The following is a 21,187-nucleotide window of genomic DNA, read 5'->3' as shown; positions in this document are numbered from 1 at the left end:
CAGAGATCTCCTCGCGTGCATAATGATGTCTACGTCGCTCTTGCTGACGTTGGTGTATTGCGCCGCAAATCTCAGTGCTTGGCGGAGGAGGTCTTCTGTAATTGACGGGTAGTAGCTGACGATGTCGAAGCACACGAAGTTTCTCTCATTTTTGTCGTCCAATCCTCGGAACCAATCTAGAACCGACGCTGTGTTTTTCCATAGCTGGATGTCAGTCGCTTTGGTGACCTCAGTTGTGATCCTGTCCAATATTGTTTTGCTGATGATGCCCATCTCGGCCTTTGCTGGGTTGATTAACCTGCATGGCAGATCGTTGGCGAATCTGTCTTTATGATCCTTGAAGGTCAGGAATGCTCGAGACTCTGCCATCGTGTCCATGCGGTCATCCAGCGGCTTCTCCATGTTTTGTGCGATGCTCTTTGCCTCTCTGTTGATGTCCTTATACATTGTTGCCGGGGCTGTTTTGTATGCCTTCGTGACATTGTCCTTCAGTAGCTTGTTGTACCGCTCGCGCGATACCTCGTACAAGTTGCTGGTTTTGTCGGCTTTGACAATGACTTTGTCGGATTTTGAAATGGACCGGGCTTTTTCCCTCAGGTCGTTTTGAAAGGGCCCATTTACACGCCTGAATTTTACGTTCTCCATCATTTTCACTAGGTCATCCTCGAACGCCTTCATTTCAGCGACTTGAGGCGGTGAGTTCCTGCTCTTGAATCCGAAGCAGTTATCTGGCGCGTTGCTCCCACCTTGTCCGTTTAAGAGGAAGAACGCCTTCCATCTCATGCGTCTAACAACTGATTCCACCTTGGCTAGCAGGTCCTTCCGATAGACGTCGTCCGGCGGTATCGAGATATTCTTCAGTGAACAGTCAATATTCATTCGTCTTGGTTCATCCATAGTGTCGCGTATGCGTTGGCAAGGGAGAGTGCTCAACAAAAGAGGAGCGTCTATAGAACAATAGAAGTATTTCTTGCGTCGGCAAAAAGTGCTCAATGTCCTAAGACAGAGCGGGGTTATACACTCAGACACAAAGGATCTCCAAGTTTCTCAGTGTTGCTACTCTGAGTTTCGTGCAAAAGCACTCTTCAGGCAACTTACTCTTCTCTCACATCAGTATCCCTTTACATACCAGAAAAGGCGAAAAGAAGCACCCTAGGTGGGAATCACAGGTGGAGAAAAGAAGCACGCTAGCCAGTCTAGGTGGGAATCACAGGTGAAGATAAATGTGGCAAGTGTGGTAGTGTGAGCAATCGCGCAGGCCGGGTGGTGTGCATAAAGTGAAGTGTGGCAGTAGGATGCATGCACATTAGATAGCAGGAGTTCTGTATAATGTGTAACAGATAGCAAGCGCAGTCTACAGTTCAGGTCACCTCCGATAGGAGGTACTTGGTGCTGTGGCGACATTTTGTGACCAGGCTGCATCTGGTGTTGAGGAGCGATGCCTTGTCACTCTTCATTATGGCGATCTTCTCCGATAGGCATAGGTTGCACCGCTTCGAGGTTCTTTTGTAGGCGCTGGATCTCTGCCTGATTCTCCACGAGATGTTGAGGCCTTCACCTGCCTCCTTCAATGCCCATGCATGCTTTGACAATTCTGTGCTGTTTCTGTGTGGGGCATTGCGGAACGATGACGTGTGGTTGTTGAACCGGAGTTTGAACGGGGTTTCGGAGATGCCGATATACTTCTTCCGGCTGAGATTGGAGTCCACTGTAGCTTCGTATACTATCTCGCTGGCGTTGCAGTCCCCGTTGAGTGGGCAGTTTGCTTTGATACGGCAGTTACATCTCTTTTCTTCCGGCTGTCTGAGGATTTTCGCGTTGTGGCCCTTGATTATTGAGGCTAAGTTAGGCGAACAGCTGTAGCTGACTTTGAGCGTGTTTTTGTTAAATATTTTTCTGAGGGCAGATCCTTCTGGGAAATGGCGCTTGACAAGTCTCAGGAATGTCGCGCCAACATCAGTCTTCACGGATTGGCTGTACGGTGGGTTAAACCAAATGATGGTCCTCTTCCGATTCTTTTTCCTCCTGGCTTGTCCTTCCGTGTTCGCCGGTTCCTCGTTATAGACGAGTGCGTAGTTGAAGCCACTTTTTGAGAGAGCTGCAGCGTACGTGGGGGCAGCCTCTTCAAAGACTTCTTGATTGGCAGAGACGCTCGTTAGGCGCTTGTTGATGGACTGCGGCAGGTTTTTGATTACTATTGGAGGATGGTTAGACTCACGGTTGAGGTAGAGGGGCGTGTCCCCGGGCTTGCGGTATGGCTTGTAGGTGCCTGTTTCGAGGTATAGAGTGACGTCTAGGAAGTCGGTTACTTTTCTGTTGACGTCGATTGTTATTTTCAGGCCGAGTGATTGGAACATGCCGATGATGTTCTTCCGTATCTTGTCTGCTCTCCAACCCGGCACTCTCCTTAGGGTAGCTAGGCCATCATCACGGTACAATCCGATTGATGGCTTGTCGATGTAGCTTGCCAGCTTGTTCAGGAGAAAAGTAACCGACTTCCTAGACGTCACTCTAAACCTCGAAACAGGCACCTACAAGCCATACCGCAAGCCCGGGGACACGCGCCTCTACCTCAACCGTGAGTCTAACCATCCTCCAATAGTAATCAAAAACCTGCCGCAGTCCATCAACAAGCGCCTAACGAGCGTCTCTGCCAATCAAGAAATCTTTGAAGAGGCTGCCCCCACGTACACTGCAGCTCTCTCAAAAAGTGGCTTCAACTACGCACTCGTCTATAACGAGGAACCGGCGAACACGGAAGGACAAGCCAGGAGGAAAAAGAATCGGAAGAGGACCATCATTTGGTTTAACCCACCGTACAGCCAATCCGTGAAGACTGATGTTGGCGCGACATTCCTGAGACTTGTCAAGCGCCATTTCCCAGAAGGATCTGCCCTCAGAAAAATATTTAACAAAAACACGCTCAAAGTCAGCTACAGCTGTTCGCCTAACTTAGCCTCAATAATCAAGGGCCACAACGCGAAAGTCCTCAGACAGCCGGAAGAAAAGAGATGTAACTGCCGTATCAAAATAAACTGCCCACTCAACGGGGACTGCAACGCCAGCGAGATAGTATACGAAGCTACAGTGGACTCCAATCTCAGCCGGAAGAAGTATATCCGCATCTCCGAAACCCCGTTCAAACTCTGGTTCAACAACCACACGTCATCGTTCCGGAATGCCCCACACAGAAACAGCACAGAATTGTCGAAGCATGCATGGGCATTGAAGGAGGCAGGTGAAGGCGTCAACATCTCGTGGAGAATCAGGCAGCGATCCAGCGCCTACAAAAGAACCTAGGAGCGGTGCAACCTATGCCTATCGGAGAAGATCGCCATAATGAAGAGTGACAAGGCATCGCTCCTCAACACCAGATGCAGCCTGGTCACAAAATGTCGCCACAGCACCAAGTACCTCCTATCGGAGGTGACCTGAACTGTAGACTGCGCTTGCTATCTGTTACACATATACAGAACTCCTGCTATCTAATGTGCATGCATCCTACTGCCACACTTCACTTTATGCACACCACCCGGCCTGCGCGATTGCTCACACTACCACACTTGCCACATTTATCTTCACCTGTGATTCCCACCTAGACTGGCTAGCGTGCTTCTTTTCTCCACCTGTGATTCCCACCTAGGGTGCTTCTTTTCGTCTTTTCTGGTATGTAAAGGGATACTGATGTGAGAGAAGAGTAAGTTGCCTGAAGAGTGCTTTTGCACGAAACTCAGAGTAGCAACACTGAGAAACTTGGAGATCCTTTGTGTCTGAGTGTATATATATATACACACAACAACAGGGTTGTCAGTTTCATAATACCAAAAGCTTTTCACCCATTTTCATCAGTGGTTACATGGGAATGAGCAAGTATAAATTCTGGCTTCGTTTTCGTTCTTGCTCATTCCCATGTAACCACTGATGAAAATGGGTGAAAAGCTTTTGGTATTATGAAACTGACAACCCTGTTGTTGTGTGTATATAAATTTTGTTCGCCTACCTCTCTATTTAAATATATATATATATATATATATATTATACCCAATGCTGTAGACAACAAGCTGTTTCGGCCATAAAGGCCTCATCAGTACAGCTACGAGCTAAATAGGCCGAGCTACCAGCCATGGTGCAAAGGAGGCACCACAGACATTAAGGTAGCTCGTCGCTCTAGCGCCAGAGTGCTCAAACTACAAAATGTAGCGGGCATTGCGCGATGCAGCAGCACTAGAGCAGCCTACTGAGAGTGCTCAACAAGGCGAATGCCAAGGAGCGTGATACCCAATGCTGTAGACAGCAAGCTGTTTCGGCCATAAAGGCCTCATCAGTACAGCTACGAGCTAAATAGGCCGAGCTACCAGCCATGGTGCAAAGGAGGCACCACAGACATTTATATAATAAGGTATTATTATAGTATTATATATATATATTTAAATAGAGAGATATTATCTCTTTTCCTCCAACCAGTTAAATATGGAGAGGTAGGCGAACAAAATTTATATTCACACAACAACAAGGTTGTCAATTTCATAATACTAAAAGCCTTTCACCCATTTTCATCAGTAGTTACTTGGGAATGAGCAAGAACGAAAACGAAGGCCGAATTTATACTTGGGGTAGATAATCAGCAAGAATATTCTTACGCGCCTCAAGTTCACACTACCGTGACTATCATTAGAATGTATGGAGCAGTGGAAAAATGCGGGAAACAACATGAATGGAATGCAGTCCAGAACAAACACGTGATAAAGTTGTCAGTCCGGTTACAGCTTGAACAGCCGCAGCACCTTGATGTGCTTCTTTTGTCGACACAGTTCTGGCCTCAAACTGCGAATGTATAGCGCATCCAGTGTGAATCGGTGTGCGCTGTTCCGGGCTGGTGTGATGACACTGAAGCTGCTGTTGCGTTCCTGCGGGATGCATTCAGGTTGCGCTTGCAAATGCTTTGTGATGGCGCTATCACTTGTTGCCACAAATTTATCAGGCGGTTTCTTGTACAGCTTGTCTGGGATATGCTGCTTGATCCTTTATGAGAATCGCAGACATGTCTCACCAACGTACGTCGGCTCACAGCAACACGCATACTTATAAGTTACTATTTTCAAGAGTTGATGAAACATCCTTCGCAATAGATCTGAATGCGGGCCTGGTTGTATAAATTACAATGGGGGATACAGTAGGATAGCAGTTCAAAATTGCAAATTTAATCTCAAGTCGAGCACTCTCCACTGTAGCCACGGATACCGACAATGGATAAGCCGAAAAGACTGGATTTTGATTACTCCTTGAAGAACATACCGGTGCCACCGGAACATGTGTACAGGAAGGAACTACTGCAGAAGGTAGAGTCACTAGTGAAGAGAATGCGATGGAAGGCATTTTTCTTCTTGACCCCCCCCCCCCCCATAACGAAGCAGAGGTGGGTGGTGAATTCTAAAGCTTCAAAAGCAAAGCCACGCCTCCAAGGATTGACGAGATGATGGCTTTTGATGGGTCCCGCTAAGCCTTACACTTGTTTCTGCCTGATTCCGATTCGGACCCGCTGCCTCCGGCCCAAGAGGTAGCTCTCAAACCAGCGGAGTGCTGCACCCCTTACACCATGGTGTTCAAGCTTGTGCAGGAGGCCACGGTGCCACACGCGGTCGAAGGCCTTGGAGAGGTCAAAGAAGCAGACGTGGACTGTCTTCTTGACGTCAAGGTCCGCAGCAAGTTCGTGCAGCAGGCGGCTTATTTGGTACTCTGTGCTGTCGTTCTTCCTGAAGCCTGACTGTTCTGGAGGGAGATGGGGTTGGATGTGCCTGTAGAGAGCTTTGTGGGCGATTCTTTCTTGCAGTTTTGATACGACGGGTAGGAGGGAGATAGGACGATAGTATGTGGGACAGGCTCGACTGCCCTTCTTGAAGATTGGAGACACTTGTCTCTCGGGACTTGTCCGTGGGTGAAGATGTGGTTGAAAATTATCGTTAAAAGAAGGGGCGATGCGGTCGGCAGTGAGCTTCAGAAGAATATGACGGGATTCCGTCCGGGCCGGCGCTTTTGTTGGTGTCAATGTGACGAAGGAGCTCGAGTACCTCCACTTCAGTGGCGGTTACATCCTGGAGTGTCCTGTCAGTAACCCTCTGCGTGTGGATGGGAGGAGGGCCGGTGCACCGGTGCTTGTTTTGTGTGTGGTGTGAAGGCGCCACGCTCGACAGTTCATTGACACGTTCACCGTAAGCACGATTCATCTCGCCTTCAAACCTTCGCTAGAGGGAGGGAAAGGACTTGGCACAATAGCTTGACGTGTGAGAATAAACTACCTTGTATCGAAAAATTAAAAAGAAACAGATTTTTTGATATTTTTACTCGCGATGAATTTTGCAAACATTTCCTTGAGAACAATTCTCAGCCTGAGTGACTTTTACCCCGAATGAAAGTGAAAGAAACCCCATGACAGCCACATCGCCGATGGTGGGTGCAGCAAAGGGTTATTATATGTTCACGAGGTCCATGTAAAAAAATTCTCTTGTACAATGGAGCATGTCAGTTGAGAACATTTGAAAACATGTCTACCATTCGGAACAGTGGACAAAAAACGAGCGAGCAAGCCAAAGTAGGTCTTGAATAAGTCTAATTTTCGGCACTGTGGGTACCCTCGATCTTGTTCTTTGTCATGTTAGTAATGGATATGCCAAAATGAATGGAGCAATTGGTTGTTTGGTACGTTTCGCCATAATTTGTAATCGAACAAGAATGGATTGAATCATTTAGACATTTGTTAAAAATCACAAAGACCGAAAGAGGAGCGATTTGCGGTGCTTTTCTCCGTATCATGGTTGAAATCGCACGTACTTGACTAAAATGCATTGGATGCGGTCGTAACCAGTAGACCCCTCCGAACTCGTCAAACATGTGTCTGTTTCGTGTGTTCAGTACGCGACTCCAACCCAGCTCTAACCAGATTTGTGACAAGCAACAGCTTTGGTCAACCACTAGATGCTTTTTTGCCCTGGTCAAAGTAGCCGCTCATGGCTACCTCCAGTGGCCATGTTCATCCATAGCAGACGGATGGTCATTTGTAGCTGCTTACATACAACTGTATCTGATGCAAGGCTGCTCTTGGTTCTGCACGGGGTACAGAGTGGGCCAAGAACCAAATTTCCGCTTCAGTTGGTCGCTATCACAGCGTGAGTGGCGTCAGATGCGGGTCATAAAGGGTGGGGGAGGGTACATCAGATCAACCAACGAGATGTCAAATCCCGAAATCCCATTTGCCACATCCCAAAAGAACAGAACTGGGCCAAAAAACGTCCTTTTACAATACATGCACACCATGACTTACAGTTCTTGTAAGTTGGTTGTGGCGTCAAACAGCCCGGCAGGTAGTCCAACAAGTTGATTGTCATACAGCTGTCTGGGAGAACGATATAGAATTTTGATAGGAAGTATGTCACTTCCGGGAAGGAAAAATTGGAGGCGTATCCAATTTCGAAAGAAAGGTGTCAGCACCGACGCAATGCACACAGTCAGGTAAGCCAATTTAGTAACCGAACGTTTTCGTTCCCTTCTCATCCTGGGTAACTACAGGGAATAATGGAAAAATGTCAAATACAGCAACTTATAGAGCAAGAGCATAGATTGAGAACTCACGCTATACGTGTGGGAACAAAAAACCAGCTGAACAAGTCAACAACAGGGTGAAGGTGAAGAAATGACTAAAACATAATGAAAACATCAATGAGAAGAAGCATTCCCGACACTTTCATGGGGATTAGCGATTATATAACGCTTCCAAAGCAGACAAAATGTGATACAGATCTGCCACGGGCCAAAACTGAGAAAACATCATCTCTGTACAACTCACCACAACTATAACTAACCGACAGATGACTCTTAATCGCCGATTGCTGGCTGTTGGAATTTCTCATCTTTTTTTGTCACCTCCGATGTCGCAGCTCTTGACTCGTCCTTTCCACTGGGCAGTCGCCTTGTCACTTCCGATGCTGCAGGTCCTGACTCGTCCCTTCCATCACACCGCCCGGCCACTCGTTCGGTGTCCGACTCTTCCGTTGACTTGATCACTGGCCTTCGTGGTGGTCTTCCACGCTTCCTCCTACTTACGCTCGTTATCACTTCCAGTAACGTCGCCTGTTCGTCTCCCTCAGTACGCATCTTCACCTGGCTGCGAGTGACTTTTTTAATTGAATATCACAGTACCATCATATGCTGCACAACGGGGGCGGTGGCATATTGGATGGAAGTGGGGGCGGGGCAAAAGTAACTCCTCCGACCAAAGGTCTCGGAATCATCGTTACTCCTGTGCGCCAATACATAGGCGAAAAGAAACATGTGCATCCAAGAGGGAAGCACCGGCTTTGCAAACGATAATGGGGAGAATTTGAGATTGAGATAGGACAAACAATAGTAAAAGCAGTGCACCGTAAGAAGATGGAGAGAACTGATAATTGGATTTGAAGGCTGAGCGAAGGGGATCCAAGAGGGGTAGAAGGGAGCTGGAGTGCGGTAAGTATAATTAGGCTGGTGTGTTGGCTGCGATGGAGAGATCATAGCCTGTCTGCGGCCCACTCCCACTTCCTGCTCCGCAAGTGGTCGTTGACATTTTTCTTGAACGTGTGCACACCTCTGCGAGAAGGGGGAGACTGCGGAAGGGAAGGTGGGAGCTGATTCCACGTTGTGATGATGGAGTGGGGAAATGAGCGGAGTGTGTTGTCTCGTGACTGAGGAGGAAGAATACTGGTGAGTTGTGATGGATGATGTGTTGCAGATCTGGTTGTCTCACTAGTAGACATGCGGCATTGCGGTGCGGCTGCTGATGGTGGCAGAATGGCTTTCACCATTTCCGGACCCTCCACAAAGTGCAGCTTGTACAGAAAGCAGAGCCCTGCTACGGTACGGCGAATGTCGAGGCCCGGGAGCTATGATCCATATCCAATTATGTGCAGGGCACATGGCGCTGGATGGCAGTGAGGCGGGCCAAAGTGGTGGGGGCTGCGCTCATCCACACCAGCATGCCATACTCTAACACAGGGCGGACAAAGCCACGGTACACAATTGCCCGGTGCTTTGGATCTAGCACAACCGATGCCTTACGGAGGAAGCTGAGCCGCTGGGCTCCGCGTACTGCAAGCTGTCGGATATGGCTGCGGAATGCCAGCTGCCTGTCGAAGGTGATGCCAAGAAGCTTGAGCTCCTCTACTTCTGGCACGACTGCTCCTTGGAAGCGTATTGCGTTCGGGAGGGTTGGCGAGCGGTGGTGGCCGATGGTCAATGCCTGCGACTTTGTGGGCTCGAACTTGATCCTCCACCTGCTTCCCCATGCTGCCAGTGAGTCTACTGCCTGCTGGAGGTTTGCTGTCTCTTTTGGCAGTCTGAGTCGGGTGGTGATGCACTTGTAGAGAGTTGTGTTGTCGGCGTATACAGCCAGCTTTGCCCCATCAGGCAGGTAGTGTTCAGCGTCGTTAACGTACAGAAGGAAGAGGGTGGGGCCGAGGATGCTACCCTGCGGCACATCAGATTGGGTTCGGTGGGTCGGTGAAGACTGGCTGCCTATGACGACACGGATGTGGCGGTCTGTCAGGTAACTCTGGAACCAGGCAAGGAGGGTGCCACTTATGCCGCACCGCTCAGCCTTGTGGAGGACGCCGTTGTGCGAGACCTTGTCGAAGGCCCCGGCAATATCTACTGTGAGGACCCTGACGAGGCCTCCACCGGCAGCTGCAGGGCTCCACTCATGCTGAAGAGCAATCAGCAGATCAGAGGTTCCCAGTCCAGTGCAAAAGGCGAACTGCCTGTGAGAAAGGATGTCATTCTTCTTCAGGAAGTTGGACAGGCTGCGGTTCATGGTGGACTCCATACACTTAGACATTATGGGCAGTAGTGATATCGGTCGGTAGTTTCTGGGGTTCGACTTGGGGCCTTTCTTGTGTACCGGTACGACGTTGGCAACTTTCCACATGGCAGGTTGATGACCACTGCAGAAGCACAGGGTAAACAGCTTGGATAGGGGCAGGGCCAGAGAGTCGGCACATTTTCTCAGCACTCTAGTGGGTACTGCATCAGGCCCTGTGGCTTTACTTGGATTCTGGGCTCGGAGTGTCCGGTGTAAGGTGGCTTGGCGGAAGTGGACTGTTGCAAGCGTATTTGCGGTGCGCTGGCGGACATGCGGGAACGGCCCCAACTGTTCTGCAAAGTCATCGTCTAGGCTGCACTTCTGGGCAAAGTACTTCCCGATGACGTTAGCCTTGTCGTGGCTTTTGGTGCATTCCACGCCATCGGGGTCAACCAGGACTGGGATAAAATTGTACTGGCCATGCCCTCCAACTCGTTTAATCATGCTCCACCACTCTCTGTCCTGCAGACTCGCCGAGCACAGTCGACTTCTTCATCGACGGCATGTTTTTTTTGTTTTTTTTTGTTTTTTTTACTATGTTCACATACCCAACTCATAAATAATACAGAAAGACAATGGTACTGAGACAAGGACAAACGTGACAACTACTGAGAAGGGGTTGCACCGAGATGCAGCAGTTATGGTTGGGCATTGATGGCTCTGCCGACCTGAGGTCTCGGCATCACGGCCAGAAACACACACCAAAAACAAAAGATAGAGCTGTAAGGGTCAGCAAAAATAAAATGTGCTGGGCTTGGGCCGGCCCAAGTCGGCAAAGCAAAGAGGTGCAGAGCTGTGAAAACAACACCGAAGAAGACAATGCCAGGGACACCCAGTCGACGAGTCACTCGCAGCCAGGTGAAGATGCGTACATGAGGAGACGAACAGGCGATGATACTGGAAGTGACAACGAGCGTAAGTGGTAGGAAGCGTGGAAGACCACCACGAAAGCCAGTGATCAAGACAACGAAAGAGTCAGACACCGGACGAGTGGCAGGTCGGTGTGATGGAAGGGACGAGTCAGGACCTGCAACATCGGAAGAAACAACAAGGCGACTGCCCAATGGAAAGGACGAGTCAAGAGCTGCGACATCGGAGGGGACAAACAAGACGAGAAATTCCAACAGTCAGCAATCGGCGATGAAGAGTCTTATGTCGGTTAGTGATAGTTGTCGTGAGTTGTACAGAGATAATGTTTTCTCAGTTTTGTCCCGTGGCAGACTTGTAATACATTATCCTGCTTTGGAAGCGTTATATATTCGCAAGTTGTCCCTTGAACTGTATTTCCAGAAGGAAAATGTTTTGTCTCTTCAGTTGTTTGGCGCTAATCCTCATGAAAGTGTCGGGAATGCTTCTTCTCATTGATGTTTTCATTATGTTTTAGTCATTTCTTCACCTTCACCCTGTTGTTGACTTGTTCAGCTGAATTTTATTTTTTCCCCACGTATAGCTGGAGTTCTCAATCTATGCTTTTGCTCTATAAGTTGCTGTATTGGACATTTTTCCATTACTCTCTTTTGTGTGCTAGTTTCTAGGTGAAGTGTGTGGGTTACAGTGAGCGCTGCGTCCCACCCGCCTGTGGAGATTCCCACAAAGTGTGAGTTTGTTTGTTTCATTCTTTGTTTCTTTTATTTTACTTCACCAAGTGAACAGGTATTTCGGCCTTCTCACCAGGTCCGGAGACCTAGTTGTGACAAAATGATGAAAAATAAATGAAAATGTATGTATAAAATGATAAAAATCATGCAGAAGGTTATAATTATGAAAGCGGATAAAAACGATCATTGTTATCCGCTTTATAGAAAATCTAAGTGAGAGAAATAACACTAAGAGCAACAGCAGTGAAATTTACAAGTGTGAATTTTAACAATCAAAGCGAGAAATGAACAAAGGAGAAAGGAAGGAAGGACAACGTGATAACACATAACAGCAGTACATTACACCTAGAACATTAACGGCCAAGCTTGGCCGCACTAAACACGACACGTTACTTGAACGATTTCAACCCAATTATACTATCTTTCTGTACACAGAAATTAGGCTTATACAGACGCTGATAGATAGCTTCCAACACTTTAAACTGTAGTCCATAACCATGACGACCACGGCACAATACAGTGAACGAAGAGTCGGAATACGAATTGCAGGACTAGCTAGGAGATGATCGTACACTGAAGACTTGCTACCACGAAACCTACGCACAACACTAACACTCTCACCGGCACTCTCACCATCACTCCAATCACTGCTCTCCGACTCACAAAGTGTTGTGCATAGGTTTCGTGGTAGCAAGTCTTCAGTGTACAATCATCTGCTAGCTAGTCCTGATTGTTGCAATTCGTATTCCGACTCTTTATTCACTGTATTGTGCCGTGGTCGTCATGGTTATGGACTACAGTTAAAAGTGTTGGAAGCTATCTATCAGCGTCTGTATAAGCCTAATTTGTGTGTACAGAAAGATTGTATAATTGGGTTGAAATTGTTCAAGTAACGTGTCGTGTTTAGTGCGGCCAAGCTTGGCAGTTAATGCTCTACTTGGTCCGGCTCATTGCAATTGTCGCTTTTCTCCCACGCACTTTTTGACAGCTAAAACCCAGTCCAATCATGATATCTAACTTACTTTTGCTTGGGAGGTTGTGATGGCAAGATCAAATGAGGCACCAAAGAAAAAAGGATCGCGGCTAGCGTCTTGAATCGCGGTGTTCGACTTTTTTTGGGAAGTGGAAATCTGGCCATACACTGTCTGTGTTGCCAAAAGCCAAACGCAGCGACCCGAAGACCGGAACTGTAGCAGTGGCAACTGACATCCTGGAGAGCGTGACAGGTACGCGTGCACGGCAGAGGAGTACGAGTATGAGCGTCGTACTGAAGAAGAAAAGTGTTTTTGATGCGATGCGCGCATGCAAGGGACATTTTGGTTGTTCCTTTTGTTCCTTCGTGGACCTGGCAGCAGCATTACAAGAGTCGTCAGCATATCCAGTGGAGCGTATGACAGCTGTCTGGAGAGGCCTGTTCGCCTCATTCTAAGGCTCTGTTCAAACACACTGTGGTGACACATAGGTCACACTGCCCACGGTTCCTTCAAGCACCGAAGTGACAGACACAACTGTTCCTTTCCCATTGCTGCCATACGACAGGCTGAAAAAGCAAGAGACACTCTACCAGTCGCTAGCAGCTACACACCAGCAATTTATATGAGCTCATGTAACGGCGGCAGCTCGAGTGATGGAGAGTTGAATGAAGTCTGGACCTGTAAGAGTGTGAATGCAGGAACGCGCTCCTTCGCTGATTTATTTCGTGCATTTTGCTTACCTTGCTTCCCTTCTATTACTCGCTTCACCTGATTCCATGGCTGAATTTTTTTCTTCTGGCAGAGAGTATTCAAGTATCATGCTTCCTCACTATGCCTATTGACAATTTCCCAGAGCGGCCACAAAACTCCTGTTCTTAGATAAGCGACAATTGCGATGAGCCGGACCAAGTAGGTTTAATGTACTGCTGTTATGTGTTATCACGTTGTCCTTCCTTCCTTTCTCCTTTGTAGCAGAAATATGACAGTAAATTCATCGCTGATGCATTCGAGTTATTGTTCCTGTACTTCTCGAAGTCTAACGGTATACATGTACTCATCACCCAACATTGCCAAGAACAGCGGGCCAAACACACCTTCAAGAAAAAATTGGCACAAATAAGAAACTAGACGTGACGAGGAACCTACTGATATTGCTTGCATGGCTACAAATAGCGTGGTGGCACTTCTGTTAACATTAACAATGAGAGAGTGGCTCACCATGATCAGAGCTCTAATTTACTGATATTTTATGCAGAACACACGCACGCGCATACACACTACGATAAAATAATCAAAAAGAAATAAACTGGAAACAAAATTGACGAAGAAGGGACACATGCAAAGAAAGAGAGGTGGGTGAGCGGAAAGTCGGGCGCCAATGTAGAGTTCTTGCTCTCCTGCTCCCCTCCCCGCCCTTCCACTCCCCATTTTGTTTCCTTTGGTGCACATGTGCAGCTGTGATGCCGAGACCCTTGGTCGGCTGAGCTTCACAGGTCCCACCCACTCCGTCCTGCTGGATATGTATCATTGTGTCGAGTTCTTCTCCTCATTTTAGTTCATCATGCAGTGAGTGTTCAATAGTAAAAAATAAAAAATAAAAAATGTTGAGGACGACTGACGACATATTCTCCAGACATTACAACGCTACGGACAATGGGAACGAGTAGGGGGAAACATTTATTATTGACGATGAGATGGGGACAAAGACGAACTTCAACAACTACATTATGAGAGAGAGAGAGAGAGACTGAGACAACAAGAGACTATGAAGAGCTTGGGTAGCTATGGAAATATAGGCACGCAATTAGCTACCCAGGCCAACAGAATAAAAGGTGAGTTCATAATTTATGGTTTATGCAGGCCAGCTAGGGAAAAAGTTAGACTGTACGGGGTGAGGTACCTAAAAGATAGAATGACCCCTCCATTCTTCTATACAGTCATACTAACTTGTACACCCTTGAGAAACACCTCGACTTCAAAACCTATGTATTTGGACCGCTGCCTGCATGAACTTGCTAGTCCTCTTCTGCGAGATCGCTTTATGTTGTCTCTGCTGCTCTTGTTCTGCCCCCCCCCCCCAGCGATCTCTTATTTACGCGTTGACAGATATTAAAGGTTGCGAGAGGGTCATAAGTTATGAGAAACTGGAGGCTTTCACACGTTTCTCTTCCAACAAGGGAAGTGTACAAGGCCTCGATCTTACTATGATGGACTTACTGGACACAGCGTTCACTTGCGCATCTGAACTAACTACAGTTCAGTTTCGCCTCAATGCAGTCCACAGGCTTCTACCTCGTCTTGATGTCTCAAAGGCGACTAGACCCGACAGTATTTCCGCTCCTGCCTTGAAGGAATGCGCCAGGGAACTTGTAAAGACACTATCTCAACTCTTTGCTTCCAACAAAGAATCCAGCCACGGAATTCCACCTGGAAAAGTCTTCCATGAGTGGCGTCAGATTCGGGTCGGGAGGGGAGGGTACATCAGATCAATCAACGAGATGCCAAATCCCGAAATCCTATTTGCTACATTTCAAAAGAGCAGAACGACGCAAAAGAATGTTTTACCGAAACATGCACACCATGACTTACAGGTTAGTTAGTTGGATTTTTACAATTTTTACATGCACAACGTGACTTACAGGTATTTTAATCGGGTTGCAGTGTCGAACAGCCCGGCAGATAGGTTAACAAGTTGATTATCACCCAAAACTCTGGGAGAACAAAGTAGAATTTTGATAGGATGTATCACTTCCTGGAAGAATATCTTATTACTATATTTTGCGTACTAGTTTGTAGGTGGAGTGTGTGGTTTACAGTGAGGGCTTCGTCCCAACCGCCTGTGTAGATTCACACAAAGTGTGAGTTACGAAGTCCGAAGAAAACGTTGAGCGGTTTCTGCTGGGATGACGACTACACCATAGCTCAGTGGTTACAGCATCACTGGCTACAAGTGAGGGGCCTTGGTTCGAGTCTTGGTGGTGTCAGCCAATTTTTCAGTAGGAAAAGACGGTTGTAGCGTCGAACAGCCTGCCAGGTAGGTTAACAAGTTGATTATCACACAAATATCTGGGAGAACAAAGTAGAACTTGGATAAGATGTACATCATTACCTGGAAGAATTTCTTTAGCGTGCTACTGTCGTGGACATGGAAATCCGGTCGGTGGTCAAGCGACCCATGGGCGCTGGCCATGCAGCCATGAGTACGCATACCGTGCACACATTCATTTCTGCGCTCCAGCGCTGCGCCGCTGGTCCATTTTTAGATGGTGTACGTGAACTACAGATTTGGCGTGAATTTTGGCACGTGTCAATGCATATTACTGGAAATGATTACACCCTTACCTGGTACCAGTGAACCTTCCACCAGGAAAAAACACAGGACACCCAGCAGAAGAAAAAGAGAGAGGGAAAGATGCAGTTTCAATTATACATCGTACATGGCGAGATCTGATCGCGACAGCCAGGAAGCGCTGGTACGACTATGATATCCCTTGGAGGAAATTCGAAATGTTTGGCTTTGGCTGTGCTTGTTGTTCCGGGGCATCCTCGAGCGAGATCGGAGGCAGTAATGAGTACCAGCGCTGAAGCGCTACCGTGGTCCCTGCCGAGATGTTGGAGAAGGCATTCAGGTAACAGCGAAGACGATCAGGGACGCAGAGAAGCTTCTCCGTGACATACAACGTCACGCGTCGATCGACCTGCCACTTGGAACGGTTTCAGCGGTGATGAGTCGAGCGATGCCGACCCAGACTGAGACTCTACTCCCACTAATCGATCCTGTAGATATTGTTGATATGTCGATTGAATGTGTTAAAGTGTTTCTCTTCCAAAAGAACACATTTGTTGAGCACAGCAACTCCTTGAAAAACTCATGTCAAAAAGTCACGAAGTTTTTGTTTCCGCAGGAATTCGTAAGTAGCTCTGCACTGCGCGTAGATCTACTGCACAGTCACATGCACAGCACGCTTCTGCACGCTGCACTGATTCGAATGACACCATACACACATTTGTCAGGCATACCTAAGTATGCATATCGCCTATAGTAATATATCGCCTTTAGTAACATTTTCACGAAAATCAAACACCAACGCTATAGCCGATCTGTACTGTATCTGGTGTGACCACCATTATTTGTGATGACTTCCTGCAGACGGTTTGGCATGGATGTTGCGAAACTCGCCACATTGACAGGCTGCAGCGCTCCCCACTCAAAATCCAGGGCCTCGCGCAGCTCATCCTCAGTTTGGCAGTTGTGTGCCGCCAGTCGTCGTTTCAGCAAGCTCCAAATGTTGTCGATGTTTAGGTCTTGTGAACGAGCAGGTTGAAACGCAATGAGGCATGCCGTTGTCGAGGATGTGCTACTGCGCGTTAGGTGACAGAGACACAACGCCGAGAACGTGCACCATTGCCGGATGCTGTGACTGCTCAAGAACAGGCACAGAATCGCGAGGGAACAAGAACATGATTCGACCGTCGAGGCCGGCAGCGAAGCAAGCTTCGTCGGCGGATACCGTCGAAGGCGTGGTCTTTGTGGACGATTGTCCATGCAAGACGGTGGAGCTTGTGTGCTTCTGTGAGGACGACTTTCTTATGCGGACGGCCAAAGCGATGGGTTTCTGATAGGCGCTGTCTCACCTGCCTAGCACCTACTGATTCGCCTGCTGGACCGACATTAGCCAAGTCGGCCGCTGCTTTCTCGCTGCTGGAATAGCGGTTGTTTTCAACAAACTGCTGGACGTGCTGAAGTTCGTCAGGGCCTCGTGTGGGCTAGTATCGTTTGCCTGAACAATGCAACATAGAGAAGTGCATATTCGAGTAAATGTCGTACTCCTTCTGCTCGTATCTCCATTGCTTACCGGGGTTTTCTTATAGCCGGTCAAGTCGTGAACGTGCCTGCTTCACAGCCCAGATCGGTAGAGCACCTCTATGTGCTCTCTTCTGCACAGATCTTTTCCAGCGAAATACTGGTGGTTGAGAACAGCCATCGTCTTTCTCAGATTACAACACGAATGCTTCTTTGCCCATCTCTCGTTGCAATGGTTCACACTTTTTTTCACGGAACCCCTGCTTGAAGTCAGAATCTTGGATGCACCAATCTGGGTCTCTGACCAAGATCTCATTGTCTGTTTGGCGGGGTCCGGGACATGCGTAGGCACGCAGGGAGTACGGCATATGCACATTGTCACAAAATTTGCCTTGAGAGTTGCTACGGGTATACGACTTTTGACCTTCAAGCTAAACAAGGGCACCCACACCCCGTCCGTCATAAAACCCATCCAGGTCCAGGCCTCTGAGTCTAGTCCAGACGGACCAGCGGTGCCCGTCATGGACCTGCTAACAAACTTGATGAGGCTTGGCTTGATGCGCTCGAAGAGCATTGGGTTCACCTGCTGTGCGTCGGTCGGCGCCACCAATGAGCCAGGAACCGCTGGTGAGGGAGACGGGTGCTTGTCATGCAGTACCTCACACACCGTCTTGTCACCACCGGCCGAATCCTCCATCCCGAGCACTTAGCCATGAGTCTATCACCTACCATCCTCGCTGCAGAGTGAATCTTCCCTGCGAATATTCGTCGACTGAAGGTTGTATCATCCACTGTATCAAGCAGTTTCTGGCGACCCTTCCCAGCGGGTTGGTGTGCTTGAATACATCTAGCTTCGTCCCGGATTTCCTCAAACCTGCCACATGACCACGATTTCAAACGTCACGTGATGTGGGTTGCATTCTCAGCAGCACGGGACTCCGGGTGAGGTCGCTGTAATAGTAGCTGGCACGCAGCCGTTACCGCAGTCCAAGAGATGGGACGAAGTGGCGAGTCAGCGCCAAACACTGATATTAAGCCGGCCAATTCATTCACAAACGAAGACCCGGCTGAACCATACGGAATCATTACCAGATTCCTCTCCCACTGCACACATTCGTTGTACAATTTACGTGTATACGTCTTGGAAGAAAGCTTGTATGTCATCCGCCGAACTGTTCCATATGTTTTCGTCGAAACTATGCTAAGAATCGTCCAGACCGACCAAGAGCAATGTTGTATCTCCTCCTGGCAATAACGACTGTTCAGGCGAAGTCCCACTGATAAAAACGCTTGATTCAGCACTGGTGTTGGGCACATCAGAGGACCGGGGCTCTCTCGTTGTCCCTGTTGCTGGGGCTGACAGTTCAGGGCAACTAGCTGGAGAGTCGGTGTGGCGTTGCGTACTGGAGCTAATTGGTGGAGCAATTGGCTGGCTGCCAGAAGTCATGACACAGGTTGCGACTACTACTGCTGCTGGTGCTGCTGCTGCTGCTGCTGCTACTTCTACTAATACTACTACTTGGAAGCGTGTTTTTATTGACCACATAAAATGATGATGCAAAGAAAGAAAAGAACACCAGAAACATAATGCTGGATTTGAAAGAAGAAGAGAAAAAGGAAGAATAAAAAGAAACCTGACCAACTGAACTCAAGCATTGCACCCAGGAGGCAAAAGTGAACTCAATCCCTAGCATAGGCTCAATGAGGTCGTGTAATTGTACAAATTTCAAAGGATCCAAGTAAAACTCCAACCAACGAGAGAAACGAATTCAAATAATAAAAAAAATATTACAAAGTAACAACGAAAATAGAATAACAACACAGTCTACAAAAAGGAAAAGAATCCTTTTCGATAGACAAGTCCAGTTACTGCACACGCGACATGTGCGCCAGTGCACGGCACTCGGTTACGAAACCATGACAGCCTGCACCGGAGACACCACGGGCATACGACGATCTTGCCCCCCGAAAACACGTTATCTGCCACCGGATTAGGGAGGTACCTATCCTCGATCGCAGGTGACCAAGGACAAGGGCGTACTGAAGATCCCGATTCTTATCCGCTATACGGGCCGCCAACGTCTTCAGGAATATGCTGCACTCCGGCGCACTCTGACCATTCGTTGCAAAAACCAGAGGGGTAAATGACCCGCGATCCACCTGGTTAATCTGGTCTACATACTGCCGCTTCTTCTGGCGCTCATGCTTGGACAACTGACCCGCCACTTCCGGTCCAGTCAGCAAAGACGGCCTTGGGTGAGTCACCCGCACATCAAAAAAGGCGTTTTGCTGCCTGGTCCAGAAGCCACCAGTCCGTATGTCCACACGAGCGCCATCAGCTGAGTTGCCAGAGACTGCCTGGCCCAGGAGTGGCATCAGCGGTGGCTCGATCGCCACATCACAAACGACGCTGCCGAGGGTGTCCGCAAGGAGATCCCTCAACTCGTTGTGGCGCTGGGTCGGGTGGCCTCCACTGGGGCAAGTGAGTGTGTGATGGCTCGACATCTCCTTTCCACACACACAGGACAATGCAACCCCATCCAACGATAAATCATACCGCAGACAGAGTGCATCCCTGAAGTCAGATTTATTAAATACTGACCCAGGTATGTGCATGGAAGGGTGAGTGCCAAGCCAAGTGGATACACCACCTTCACCTGCCACATCCACAAGGAAGCGCTGCTGATCGGACAGATCAGGCTTGATCTCAGCCAAGATGTCCAGCTACTGAGACCGGCGTCGGCCACGAGCCTGAACTGCCAATGCCTTGCTGGTTGAAATTACGTCGGCGACTCGACGCTCGCCCAGACCGACCACCACACACATCACCATAGGGTCTATCGCATTGCAGCAGAGCAGACGCTCAGCCTCGGCACGCACACTCCCGATTCGCATAGCGAGACCGCCATTTCGTAGGGGCACAGATAGAAGCTGAAGAAGCACACCGTCAGGCCTGAACATGTGGCCAGTCAGCGCCGGCAGCAGATCGTCATTGATGGCCTGGTCCAGAGGTGAGTACACGGAGGACTTTCTCTCGTGGACCCAATGTATGCAGGCGGCGCAGCACAACTGCGAAAGCAGTGCGGCAAAGCTTGTAGATGGCAGGTACAAACCTTACGATCCCTGCCTGAAGATGTCAGGGAGGAAGATCGCTTTCATTCACATCGAAGTGTTCAAGTTCCTGGGGCGAAGGCTGCATGCTGATTGCTGTGAGCAGACCCAACAAGAAGACATCCGTTAAGTCACGGCATCTCTTTTGCAAGACGTAGATGGCTCTTGGCTTCAAGACCACCACAAGCTATGGCTTTACCAACATCTTGTAGTGCCCAAGCTTTCTTGGTCTTTCCAGGTTCTTGAACTCACACAAGGTTTTGTACCTGAACTGCACTCTATATTTTTACCATTATTTTCTGAAGAAATGGCGAGGCCTACCTCGATGCACAAACTCTGCCATTCATCTATTGGCAGTCGCCTCCACCACCTTCCTACGGTGTGGAAAAGTGTCAGTACATCAAATGGCATATTCCTCGATCGAGTGGGGACCCGGGCATGAGGGCGCTGTACATTCTGCGTCGGAGTAAGGATGCGAAGCTGACAAAGCAGTATGCGGCCACAACAGAGCTGGAGTGTGCAAGGGCATCAGTAGGATCAGGGACTCTCCGTCCACCGTCACCTTCGAGTCATCGTGCAGGGTTGGGTGCTCGTCCTCCGAAGCAGCATTCCAAACCCCCGAGGAAGGATCTCCTTCAAACATTCGAGGAGATCAATGCGCAGGAGCAGATTTTGAGGCTGAAGACTCTTCAGGCGCAAGGCAAGTGGTTGGAGTGGACATCGGTGATGTGGCAGGACCTCTAGTGGGCAGTTGTGACTTTTTGAGCTCTGCAAATTTTCAAGCCCAACCGGCACTAGGCCGGTCTGGAGGTAG

At 48.6% G+C, this 21,187-nt stretch overlaps 1 protein-coding gene across 3 annotated transcripts in view; it reads right to left on the bottom strand.

Moving 5' to 3' along the window:
* Window positions 1-21,187, bottom strand: part of LOC135820651 (slit homolog 1 protein-like) — a 120,243-nt gene that overhangs the window by 75,238 nt on the left and 23,818 nt on the right. For 2 of the 3 annotated variants that reach the window (XM_065333677.1, XM_065333679.1), the window contains exons 3-4: window positions 15,098-15,169; window positions 7,319-7,390 (exon numbers count right to left, since the gene is read on the bottom strand). In XM_065333677.1, coding sequence (XP_065189749.1) covers window positions 7,319-7,390; window positions 15,098-15,169 — 144 coding nt within the window. The remainder of the gene's footprint in view (window positions 1-7,318; window positions 7,391-15,097; window positions 15,170-21,187) is intronic. The other variant, XM_065333678.1, reaches the window with a different exon arrangement.

Source organism: Sycon ciliatum, chromosome 7 (assembly GCF_964019385.1).
Source record: "Sycon ciliatum chromosome 7, ocSycCili1.1, whole genome shotgun sequence".
NCBI lineage: Eukaryota > Metazoa > Porifera > Calcarea > Leucosolenida > Sycettidae > Sycon > Sycon ciliatum.
The sequence above is the reverse complement of the archived record's forward strand: the minus strand, read 5'-3'. Positions and strand labels throughout refer to the sequence as shown.